Source organism: Schistocerca nitens, chromosome 1 (genome assembly GCF_023898315.1).
Source record: "Schistocerca nitens isolate TAMUIC-IGC-003100 chromosome 1, iqSchNite1.1, whole genome shotgun sequence".
NCBI classification, from domain to species: Eukaryota; Metazoa; Arthropoda; class Insecta; order Orthoptera; family Acrididae; genus Schistocerca; species Schistocerca nitens.
Genome location: NC_064614.1, coordinates 769,553,571 through 769,566,493, shown reverse-complemented (window position 1 = coordinate 769,566,493; position 12,923 = coordinate 769,553,571). Strand labels below are relative to the sequence as shown.

The 12,923-nt window shown below is 43.3% G+C and overlaps 1 protein-coding gene across 3 annotated transcripts in view; it reads right to left on the bottom strand.

The window, feature by feature from the left end:
• Positions 1-12,923, bottom strand: part of LOC126261300 (ras GTPase-activating protein-binding protein 1) — a 157,431-nt gene that overhangs the window by 60,051 nt on the left and 84,457 nt on the right. For all 3 annotated transcript variants that reach the window (XM_049958527.1, XM_049958526.1, XM_049958528.1), the window contains exon 7: positions 6,067-6,379. In XM_049958527.1, the coding sequence (XP_049814484.1) occupies positions 6,067-6,379 (313 nt within the window). The remainder of the gene's footprint in view (positions 1-6,066; positions 6,380-12,923) is intronic.

Here is a 12,923-nt window from a genome sequence, read left to right as displayed (position 1 = left end):
AGGAGTCATTACAATCCCGGGAGCGGAAAGACTTACCTTAGGGGGAAAAAGGACGGGTATACACTCGCACACACACACATATCCATCCACACATATACAGACACAAGCAGACATCTCACAAGCAGACATATTTAAAGACAAAGAGTTTGGGCAGAGATGTCAGTCGAGGCGGAAGTGAAGAGGCAAAGATGATGTTGAATGACAGGTGAGGTATGAGTGGCGGCAACTTGAAATTAGAGGAGATTGAGGCCTGGTGGGTAACGGGAAGAGAGGATATATTGAAGAGCAAGTTCCCATCTCCGGAGTTCGGATAGGTTGGTGTTGGTGGGAAGTATCCAGATAACCCGGACGGTGTAACACTGTGCCAAGATGTGCTGGCCGTGCACCAAGGCATGTTTAGCCACAGGGTGATCCTCATTACCAACAAACACTGTCTGCCTGTGTCCATTCATGCGAATGGACAGTTTGTTGCTGGTCATTCCCACATAGAATGCATCACAGTGTAGGCAGGTCAGTTGGTAAATCACGTCGGTGCTTTCACATGTGGCTCTGCCTCTGATCGTGTACACCTTCCGGGTTACAGGACTGGAGTAGGTGGTGGTGAGGGTGCATGGGACAGGTTTTACACCGGGGGCGGTTACAAGGATACGAGCCAGAGGGTAGGGAAGGTGGTTTGGGGATTTCATAGGGATGAACTAACAGGTTACGAAGGTTAGGTGGACGGCGGAAAGACACTCTTGGTGGAGTGGGGAGGATTTCATGAAGGATGGATCTCATTTCAGGGCAGGATTTGAGGAAGTCGTATCCCTGCTGGAGAGCCACATTCAGAGTCTGGTCCAGTCCCGGAAAGTATCCTGTCACAAGTGGGGCACTTTTGTGGTTCTTCTGTGGGGGATTCTGGGTTTGAGGGGATGAGGAAGTGGCTCTGGTTATTTGCTTCTGTACCAGGTCGCGAGGGTAGTTGCGAGATGCGAAAGCTGTTGTCAGGTTGTGGGTGTAATGGTTCAGGGATTCCGGACTGGAGCAGATTCGTTTGCCACGAAGACCTAGGGTGTAGGGAAGGGACCGTTTGATGTGGAATGGGTGGCAGCTGTCATAATGAAGGTACTGTTGCTTGTTGGTGGGTTTGATGTGGACGGACGTGTGAAGCTGGCCATTGGACGGTGGAGGTCAACGTCAAGGAAAGTGGCATGGGATTTGGAGTAGGACCAGGTGAATCTGATGGAACCAAAGGAGTTGAGGTTGGAGAGGAAATTCTGGAGTTCTTCTTCACTGTGAGTCCAGATCATGAAGATGTCATCAATAAATATGTACCAAACTTTGGGTTGGCAGGCCTGGGTAACCAAGGCGGCTTCCTCTAAGCGACCCATGAATAGGTTGGCGTACGGGGGGGCCATCCTGGTACTCATGGCTGTTCCCTTTAATTGCTGGTATGTCTGGCCTTCAAAAGTGAAGAAGTTGTGGGTCAGGATGAAGCTGGCTAAGGTGATGAGGAAAGAGGTTTTAGGTAGGGTGGCAGGTGATCGGCGTGAAAGGAAATGCTCCATCGCAGCGAGGCCCTGGACGTGGGGAATATTTGTGTATAAGGAAGTGGCATCAATGGTTACAAGGATGGTTTCCGGGGGTAACAGATTGGGTAAGGATTCCAGGCGTTCGAGAAAGTGGTTGGTGTCTTTGATGAAGGATGGGAGACTGCATGTAATGGGTTGAAGGTGTTGATCTACGTAGGCAGAGATACGTTCTGTGGGGGCTTGGTAGCCAGCTACAATGGGGCGGCCGGGATGATTGGGTTTGTGGATTTTAGGAAGAAGGTAGAAGGTAGGGGTGCGGGGTGTCGGTGGGGTCAGGAGGTTGATGGAGTCAGGTGAAAGGTTTTGCAGGGGGCCTAAGGTTCTGAGGATTCCTTGAAGCTCCGCCTGGACATCGGGAATGGGGTTACCTTGGCAAACTTTGTATGTGGTGTTGTCTGAAAGCTGACGCAGTCCCTCAGCCACATACTACCGACGATGAAGTACCACGGTCGTGGAACCCTTGTCCGCCGGAACTATGGCGATGGATCGGTCAGCCTTCAGATCACGGATAGCCTGGGCTTCAGCAGTGATGATGTTGGGAGTAGGATTAAGGTTTTTTTAAGAAGGATTGAGATGCAAGGCTGGAAGTCAGAAATTCCTGGAAGGTTTGGAGAGGGTGATTTTGAGGAAGAGGAGGTGGGTCCCGCTGCGACGGAGGACGGAACTGTTCCAGGCAGGGTTCAATTTGGATGGTGTCTTGGGGAGTTGGATCATTAGGAGTAGGATGAGGATCATTTTTCTTCGTGGCAAAGTGGTATTTCCAGCAGAGAGTACGAGTGTAGGACAGTAAATCTTTGACGAGGGCTGTTTGGTTGAATCTGGGAGTGGGGCTGAAGGTGAGGCCTTTGGATAGGACAGAGGTTTCGGATTGGGAGAGAGGTTTGGAGGAAAGGTTAACTACTGAATTAGGGTGTTGTGGTTCCAGATGGTGTTGATTGGAATTTTGAGGTTTTGGAGGGAGTGGAGCTGGAAGTGGGAGGTGAGTAGATGGGAGAGACTGGGTTTGTGTGCAATGAGAGGAGGTTGAGGTTTGCTGGATAGGTTGTGAAGGGTCACTCACCCTTTCCAGCAAACCTCAACCTCCTCTCATTGCACACAAACCCAGTCTCTCCCATCTACTCACCTCCCACTTCCAGCTCCACTCCCTCCAAAACCTCAAAATTCCAATCAACACCATCTGGAACCACAACACCCTAATTCAGTAGTTAACCTTTCCTCCAAACCTCTCTCCCAATCCGAAACCTCTGTCCTATCCAAAGGCCTCGCCTTTGGCCCCACTCCCAGATTCAACCAAACAGCCCTCGTCAAAGATTTACTGTCCTACACTCGTACTCTCTGCTGGAAATACCACTTTGCCACGAAGAAAAATGATCCTAATCCTACTCCTAATGATCCAACTCCCCAAGACACCATCCAAATTGAACCCTGCCTGGAACAGTTCCGTCCTCCGTCGCAGCGGGACCCACCTCCTCTTCCCCAAAATCACCCTCTCCAAACTTTCCAGGAATTTCTGACTTCCAGCCTTGCATCTCAATCCTTCTTAAAAAACCTTAATCCTACTCCCAACATCACCACTGCTGAAGCCCAGGCTATCCGTGATCTGAAGGCTGACCGATCCATCGCCATTCTTCCGGCGGACAAGGGTTCCACGACCGTGGTACTTCATCGTCGGTAGTATGTGGCTGAGGGACTGCGTCAGCTTTCAGACAACACCACATACAAAGTTTGCCAAGGTAACCCCATTCCCGATGTCCAGGCGGAGCTTCAAGGAATCCTCAGAACCTTAGGCCCCCTGCAAAACCTTTCACCTGACTCCATCAACCTCCTGACCCCACCGACACCCCGCACCCCTACCTTCTACCTTCTTCCTAAAATCCACAAACCCAATCATCCCGGCCGCCCCATTGTAGCTGGCTACCAAGCCCCCACAGAACGTATCTCTGCCTACGTAGATCAACACCTTCAACCCATTACATGCAGTCTCCCATCCTTCATCAAAGACACCAACCACTTTCTCGAATGCCTGGAATCCTTACCCAATCTGTTACCCCCGGAAACCATCCTTGTAACCATTGATGCCACTTCCTTATACACAAATATTCCCCACGTCCAGGGCCTCGCTGCGATGGAGCATTTCCTTTCACGCCGATCACCTGCCACCCTACCTAAAACCTCTTTCCTCATCACCTTAGCCAGCTTCATCCTGACCCACAACTTCTTCACTTTTGAAGGCCAGACATACCAGCAATTAAAGGGAACAGCCATGAGTACCAGGATGGCCCCCCCGTACGCCAACCTATTCATGGGTCGCTTAGAGGAAGCCGCCTTGGTTACCCAGGCCTGCCAACCCAAAGTTTGGTACATATTTATTGATGACATCTTCATGATCTGGACTCACAGTGAAGAACAACTCCAGAATTTCCTCTCCAACCTCAACTCCTTTGGTTCCATCAGATTCACCTGGTCCTACTCCAAATCCCATGCCACTTTCCTTGACGTTGACCTCCACCGTCCAATGGCCAGCTTCACACGTCCGTCCACATCAAACCCACCAACAAGCAACAGTACCTTCATTATGACAGCTGCCACCCATTCCACATCAAACGGTCCCTTCCCTACACCCTAGGTCTTCGTGGCAAACGAATCTGCTCCAGTCCGGAATCCCTGAACCATTACACCCACAACCTGACAACAGCTTTCGCATCTCGCAACTACCCTCGCGACCTGGTACAGAAGCAAATAACCAGAGCCACTTCCTCATCCCCTCAAACCCAGAATCCCCCACAGAAGAACCACAAAAGTGCCCCACTTGTGACAGGATACTTTCCGGGACTGGACCAGACTCTGAATGTGGCTCTCCAGCAGGGATACGACTTCCTCAAATCCTGCCCTGAAATGAGATCCATCCTTCATGAAATCCTCCCCACTCCACCAAGAGTGTCTTTCCGCCGTCCACCTAACCTTCGTAACCTGTTAGTTCATCCCTATGAAATCCCCAAACCACCTTCCCTACCCTCTGGCTCGTATCCTTGTAACCGCCCCCGGTGTAAAACCTGTCCCATGCACCCTCACCACCACCTACTCCAGTCCTGTAACCCGGAAGGTGTACACGATCAGAGGCAGAGCCACATGTGAAAGCACCGACGTGATTTACCAACTGACCTGCCTACACTGTGATGCATTCTATGTGGGAATGACCAGCAACAAACTGTCCATTCGCATGAATGGACACAGGCAGACAGTGTTTGTTGGTAATGAGGATCACCCTGTGGCTAAACATGCCTTGGTGCACGGCCAGCACATCTTGGCACAGTGTTACACCGTCCGGGTTATCTGGATACTTCCCACCAACACCAACCTATCCGAACTCCGGAGATGGGAACTTGCTCTTCAATATATCCTCTCTTCCCGTTACCCACCAGGCCTCAATCTCCGCTAATTTCAAGTTGCCGCCACTCATACCTCACCTGTCATTCATCATCATCTTTGCCTCTTCACTTCCACCTCGACTGACATCTCTGCCCAAACTCTTTGTCTTTAAATATGTCTGCTTGTGAGATGTCTGCGTGTGTGTGTGTGTGTGTGTGTGTGTGTGTGTGTGTGTGTGTGTGTGCGCGCGCGTGCGCGAGTGTATACCCGTCCTTTTTCCCCCCTAAGGTAAGTCTTTCCGCTCCCGGGATTGGAATGACTCCTTACCCTCTCCCTTAAAACCCACATCCTTTCGTCTTTCCCTCTCCTTCCCTCTTTCCTGATGAGGCAACAGTTTGTTGCGAAAGCTTGAATTTTGTGTGTGTGTCTGTTTGTGTGTCTATCGACCTGCCAGCGCTTTCGTTCGCTAAGTCACATCATCTTTGTTTTTAGATATATTTTTCCCACGTGGAATGTTTCCGTCTATTATATTGATATCAGAGTTTATTATTACTATTATTATTATTATTTTCTCATCTTTCATACACAGGGAGGCTTACTGCCATTATGTCTTTCTTTTAATTAGGTCCACATCTAATTCTTTATGACTATGGTGGAATGGTTTTACACAGTTTCTTTTGCATAAGTTTTAGTTTATTTATTCATGTAGTCATTCACGGTAAGACCATGTCATTCCCTCTATCTGTTCTTAATGTATTGTTTTCTTGTTTTGCAGACAATCTGTTGATGTCACGAAAAGGCGACACACATTATTGAAATTAGAAACTTTGCAACCAAGACCTTTTCCAATTTGAAACCGAATTTATTGTGTGATTTCGCTTCCTACGATTCTAGTAAAGGCAGCCAGTACCCTTGAGGAGTAGTTGGAGAGTAGTAGGAGACTGTTTATTAGACACTCTTTCTTCAGCACTTCTTTTCCCAAATACTTAGGGTATTTTGACCTCCAATGCTTCACATTAAAAGATTAGATGAAATGCAGTTTCACTACACCTCAGTATGTAGTAAATATGTTACTTACAACCAATAAATGCTTCAAAGGCAAAACAAAACAACTGTTTTTGCGTACCAGATTCACTAATCTGCTGAGTATCATCCAGAGTCTCTTGAAGTTGTCCCTTATCTTCATCAGCAGTATTGCTATCACGTTGTCCCAACTGCACATCATGTTCTTCATCTGTTCCATGTTCCTCATTGACTTCTGGGGCTGATACCTCCTCCTGAGGTGCAATAACTTGCTGTGTCTGCTGCACTGTTCCAGAGCTTGAATCATCTGAATGGGTACCATTTGGTACAGAGGCTCCTGAATTAGGCACTGTCACTGGCTGTGAAGCTGGTAGCACCTGAGGAGTTGGCCCTATTGAGGCTGGGCCAGATGCTACCTGCCACAAAGAATAACGTGTCAGCAATGAAAGACACAGGCTTCAAAAAATTAGCTGAATGACATGAAGAACTCAAAAACACTTAAACTAACTCTAAATGTACAACAATACAACAGCAAAAACTCTCAGAACTGCAGAACTTAGTTACTGTCTCACCAGGCTTCATGTATTAGTCAGGATGATGTATGCAACATTTATACTGCAACTGTGAGGTGTAAATTACATACTCTTCAGGGAAGTCAAACAAAAAAACATTTATCATCTATATACTACTGAATTTTTCTCGTTAAGATTTGAATTTTTACCTTTTAATCTGTCTCTTGATATCGTAAAAACATTCGTATCCCTCTGTCAGTGATAAAGGTGAATCAATATACTCTGGAGGAACTGTGCAACGTTGTACTTCAGCTTTATTTCCTGCACAAAGTTTTTAAAACAATGTACGAGCCTTGGGTAACTTAAGTTCCTGAGGGCATTATCAAATTATTGTGGTCATGGAAAGCTATTTTTATTCCTGGATCACAATAACAAGGTGATGGACAGCCAGTTGTTTACAAGACAGCTCCCACAGCACCAACCAATTGAAGAATGAGCTTGATCAGTCTTCTGTTCTGTTTATTATTGTCTTATCACTTTACCACCTTAGGTGCCACCTGCCACAATCAGTTGCAGATGACACTAGCAGCCAGTAACATAACAATGTAGATTTTTTCTTTTTCTTATTTTAAGATTGCTGCATTGTTTCCACGTGCGGGAGTTTTATTTTATGTAACAATGTTCTAAACTGCTTGCGAAACTATGCAGAAGAGATAAGACTTACCACCTTGTTAAGCAAACCCAACACTGCGCTGTACACCAAAGGGCAGTGTGTGAAAGTATCCATAATAGGAATGCCCAGCTGTTGTTGCAGTAGCCATTTAGTGCGCTCACACAAACATGACCCGAAGACCTACAGTCCACTGTCAATTGCATTGTAATTTTGCTGGAGGTGTGAACTGATGAGAAAATGAATGCTATTAATTTTCAAGCATAAACCACCATACCCAAGAGTTTCAAATTTTGGACCAAAATGTGCTCTCTTCTATAACTATGTATTAAAGTTCGTCGATGTGGGATAGTCCAGATCCACAAGCCTATGTATGGTCTCCGCTAACCTTTATTTTTCACTTCCATTATCTCCTCTCTTTTGCTCGCATTGCTTTAATAAACTTTCACACATTTCAATCAGTACCCAACAAACAGTTCCCTACACGAACATGAAACCAGATTAAGTCACCACATATACCTGAGCAGAAGAAACAAAACGAAAACACAGAATAGTGTACTATACAATGGATTTAAACTATTCAACAAACTTCCACAGAAACTAAAAGACAGAAGCGAAATACATGCCTTCAGACATAGCCTAAAAAGTTATTTGTTAGAAAAGTGTTTTTATTCTATCAAAGATTACCTCGAAAGTAGGTAAAATTTCGTCAACAATGTGACTGATTAAGTACTGTAACTAGGGGCTTTCTTTGCTATGTTCAATAACAGAGTGGTACACCATGTACAGGGTTATTACAAATGATTGAAGCGATTTCACAGCTCTACAATAACTTTATTATTTGACATATTTTCACAATGCTTTGCACACACATACAAAAACTCAAAAAGTTTTTTTAGTCATTCACAAATGTTCGATATGTGGCCCTTTAGTGATTCGGCAGACATCAAGCCGATAATTAAGTTCCTCCCACACTCGGCGCAGCATGTCCCCATCAATGAGTTCGAAAGCATCGTTGATGCGAGCTCGCAGTTCTGGCACGTTTCTTGGTAGAGGAGGTTTAAACACTGAATCTTTCACATAACCCCACACAAAGAAATCGCATCGGGTTAAGTCGGGAGAGAGTGGAGGCCATGGCATGAATTGCCGATCATGATCTCCACCACGACCGATCCATCGGTTTTCCAATCTCCTGTTTAAGAAATGCCGAACATCATGATGGAAGTGCAGTGGAGCACCATCCTGTTGAAAGATGAAGTCGGTGCTGTTGGTCTCCAGTTGTGGCATGAGCCAATTTTCCAGCATGTCCAGATACACGTGTCCTGTAACGTTTTTTTCGCAGAAGAAAAAGGGGCCGTAAACTTTAAACTGTGAGATTTCACAAAACACGTTAACTTTTGGCGAATTGCGAATTTGCTGCACGAATGCGTGAGGATTCTCTACCGCCCAGATTCGCACATTGTGTCTGTTCACTTCACCATTAAGAAAAATGTTGCTTCATCACTGAAAACAAGTTTCGCACTGAACGCATCCTCTTCCATGAGCTGTTGCAACCGCGCCGGAAATTCAAAGCGTTTGACTTTGTCATCGGGTGTCAGGGGTTGTACCAATTTTAAACGGTAAGGCTTCTGCTTTAGCTTTTTCCGTAAGATCTTTCAAATCGTCGGCTGTGGTACGTTTAGCTCCCTGCTTGCTTTATTCGTCGACTTCCGCGGGCTACGTGTGAAACTTGCCCGCACGCGTTCAACCATTTCTTCGCTCACTGCAGGCCGACGCATTGATTTCCCCTTACAGAGGCATCCAGAAGCTTTAAACTGCCCATACCATCGCCGAATGGAGTTAGCAGTTGGTGGATCTTTGTTGAACTTCGTCCTGAAGTGTCGTTGCACTGTTATGACTGACTGATGTGAGTGCATTTCAAGCACGACATACGCTTTCTCGGCTCCTGTCGCCATTTTGTCTCACTGCGCTCTCGAGCGCTCTGGCGGCAGAAACCTGAAGTGTGGCTTCAGCCGAACAAAACTTTATGAGTTTTTCTACGTATCTGTAGTGTGTCGTGGCCATATGTCAATGAATGGAGCTACAGTGAATTTATGAAATCGCTTCAATCATTTGTAATAGCCCTGTATAATCGCGAAACACAGTAAGCAAATAATTGGTAGTTTATATGTAGGAAATGCAAATGTACTTTCATATACCCTTGTGTCTGTATCATATATATGTATTTGTTGACAACATCCATACAGTCTATATTGTCTACAGATGGATAGAAAACATAAATAAATACATTCTGACATCTATAAACAACAAATGAGAATGGTTAGTATAAACATTTTCTCTGGATACTTTGCTCATTGATTGCAATTCATCGAAAACCCACAGCTTATGATTTGTATATTAAAAGAGTAAAAATGTTACTAAAAATATTTTACAAAATTTGCAGTATTCCCAGTTTCAATATAATTGTGGCAGTCTAAGTTCTTTTCAGGCATGGTAAGACCCTTTTTAATCAATTTTTTGGCACTGCAGTACTAATTTGGGAATATTTGTATAGGCAAATTCATGCTATACAGAGAGAGTGCAACAAAGTTTCATTGGTGAAAAAAATGCTGTCTACAAAGATAATTTGGCGACTTCAGAACCCTTGTGATGACCGTACAACCCTTGCTGCATGTCCACTGCATCAGGTGAAACTACATTTACTCCTCAGGCCAGAAATTGCATGCTTATTTTATGTACGTATTTACAGTGACTCAACTTATCATTCTCAGGAATGGATAACGATACCAAAAAAGATTTATATGTTCCCCGAGGTCATCATCTTAAGAACACACGGTAAAAATTTTGATGACCTGTCATGAATAGAAAGTGCCCATTCCCAAAATTGCTACTTTTGGTACCCACAAATTATGGTGTGTTTTTTTTCCAGTAAATGTCAAAGAAGAAATGGTTCTCTAATAAGCTGCATAAGATCCACCCTAGCCCACACCTAATGCAAAAGAACAAACTGACTGCTCAATTTGCTTGTGCTGAAGGAAGTATGTATGTTCATATTTTGACCCAGTACTGTCAGATAGCTACGGTAAGCCTGTTCTTCCAATATGTATACAAACGCACACTTGGCCAAGGGCTATCCAGAAAACTTGATCCTTCATCTCTGGTCAACAGACCCCAAGATATAACCCTCTGAAAAGTCACATTTTCGAGCACAGCTTTTTGAAATATACTGGTATCAATGATTTTCCTCTATTACAAACCACAACAAAGGCAGAACCCTTTAACATGAAGGACATATGTGTTCCATTGTTTTCTGTTTATGCATCCAGGGGCATCTCTATTATTAATCAAGGTGAGAAAGCAACTCATAAACACACACACACACACACCTTCAGAATTACCACAGTGCCAACAAATAGTGTGAGGAAGAATTTCATGTACCGAACTTCGCCACTTGGAAGAGTATTACACTAATGTCCAAACATTACAGAATTGTTCTGAATATGGCCATTTTATATCACATTATAAATCCAAGTGATCATAAGCTCATGAGAATCAGAGCAAAAACTGATATAAAGTTAGAAAGTATTTGACAGGAAGTCAAATTTAGGTTTAAGAACAGGAAAGACATAAAAAATCAAGGTAAGTAACAAGTCAAGTATCTTAAAAAGTCAGGATTTTTTGTGGCACAAGATTCAATATATATTGTGGATACAAGGAAAGAGAAACAGAAGTGAATGCCAAGTACAACAGAGCAACTATTAAAGAAACAGAAAATGATAAAATTCGAAGCAAATGATTATAAAGAACAATATAGAATATGCTGGCCTGAATTAAATTCTCTAGGAACGTCTTTAGAAGTTGTGACAAGAAACAATTAACTTTTAATTAGATAAACTGGAAAAAATAAATGTATTATGAGAAAAATCTTATGCTGGGCAGACACTGCATCAGTTAAGATGGTTGATGTCACAGTAAATAAAACCATGAGAAATTGTCCAAGCATACCTAGAATCCTTTATTATGTTTCTATAGCTCAAGAAATTCGTCAGCTCCGCAGGTAACAGTTATATTTTGGAAGTAATGGTAGATGGGGTGCATAAGATTCAATGCATGAAGACAGTAAAAGTGCCTTGAGATTATTATCATCCCAATGAAACTGATTAAAGCTGGAGAAAAGTGATAAAACCCTGACTTACCCACACCACAAGGTAAAGGATCATTATCAGAGAAGAATATATGCATTACTACCGTATCCTTTATTAGCAGCATCCCCATTCTGAAAAATCCAGAACTGAGAGAAGTTGGGCAAACATTCCATATCACCACAACCACTCTCAGCCGCCCTAAAGCAAGTTCTCACTTCTAAACCAGGTACAAGACGATGCATGTGTTAATGGAACTGCAACTATTTTTCACCCATGACAACATAATGTTCGTCTCTAGTGGAGACAAATTTCAACAATGAATGTAGCATAAAAGTAGGTCTTGATGCCAATTATGACAAGTCTCAAGTAATGTACAATGAACAAAAAAAGTAATTAATTATTGAACCTATTGAGTTTTCTTATTTAGGACATTTGAAGGCAACTTTATGGACAATGTAGCACTCCTAACAAACACAGGAGTAAAAATGATCACAAGAGCTTTTGGTAAACTAGTTTATTGCACCTGAAGAGGAAAGTTTATGAACAATGTGTATTAGCAATTTTGCACTATGGCAGTGAGGCATGAAATTTAAGTGTAAAAACTGTACAAGAGTTGAGGATAGCTCAGCAACCAATAAAGAAAATTACAAGGAGAGACAGGAAAACACACAGATCTGGTGACAGACTGTGTCAGAAGACTTAAATTACAAGTGCAGGTGGGTAAGACATTGAGCCTGAAGACTGTACGAGTCGGACAGCACAACTGATCCCTCACATAAATATATTTTTATTAAAATGTCACTAAGCATCTGTTGCAGCAAGTCTTGTCCACTCTCCTCTTAAGAATAAAACCTGCAAATTTGAGATCTGGTGTGTTCAATTAACATCCCTAATAACATGTCTCTTGACAAAATCTGTAAAATATGACTTGTGCACAATAAACTATGCACTCGACGTGTTTCAAATCCTGACTTTTTTTTTATTCAAATCGCAGAAACTGCACCTAGGATAACACCAAGAACAATAACTTTCATTTGCCGATAAAATCTCCTTTAACTGTTCTAGTTAACCTCAGACTTTAAACAGTCATACATACTGGAGATGTAAAAATTAAACACTGACATTTTCCAATGAAACTTTCTCCCATGGAAATGTCCCAATACGGACTGTCCATTGCCAACTGTCGTATACATAGAAATGTTTAGAGTTAACTTTCATGTGTCAAGTTGCTTCAATACATTGCCAACTGAAGACTGCTACCCACTGGTAGCAGCTTGAAACACAGCTAATCTATTTTTATTGTCCTCACTGTCTACTTGGTTAGCCTCTTAAGGGCACGGGCAACCCAGTCAGTGCAATCTCAAGATATATGCACAGTTCCAAGTCAAACTGTATCATTACTCACAAATAACAAGTGTCTTCTCCAATGATTTGCATGCAAGTTTTTATGTTCTTAAACAGGATCACATTCCCCACACTGATGACAAGTTTTCTTTCATAATTTGCCATCTGAAATTTTTCGAAAAACATTTTGTTCTAGATATAAATACTCCCTCCAAATTGAAGTCTTGCAATATGCCAAATTTAAGTTCATACTTTTAGTGCTTTTCATATTATTAGATTTGGCAACTAG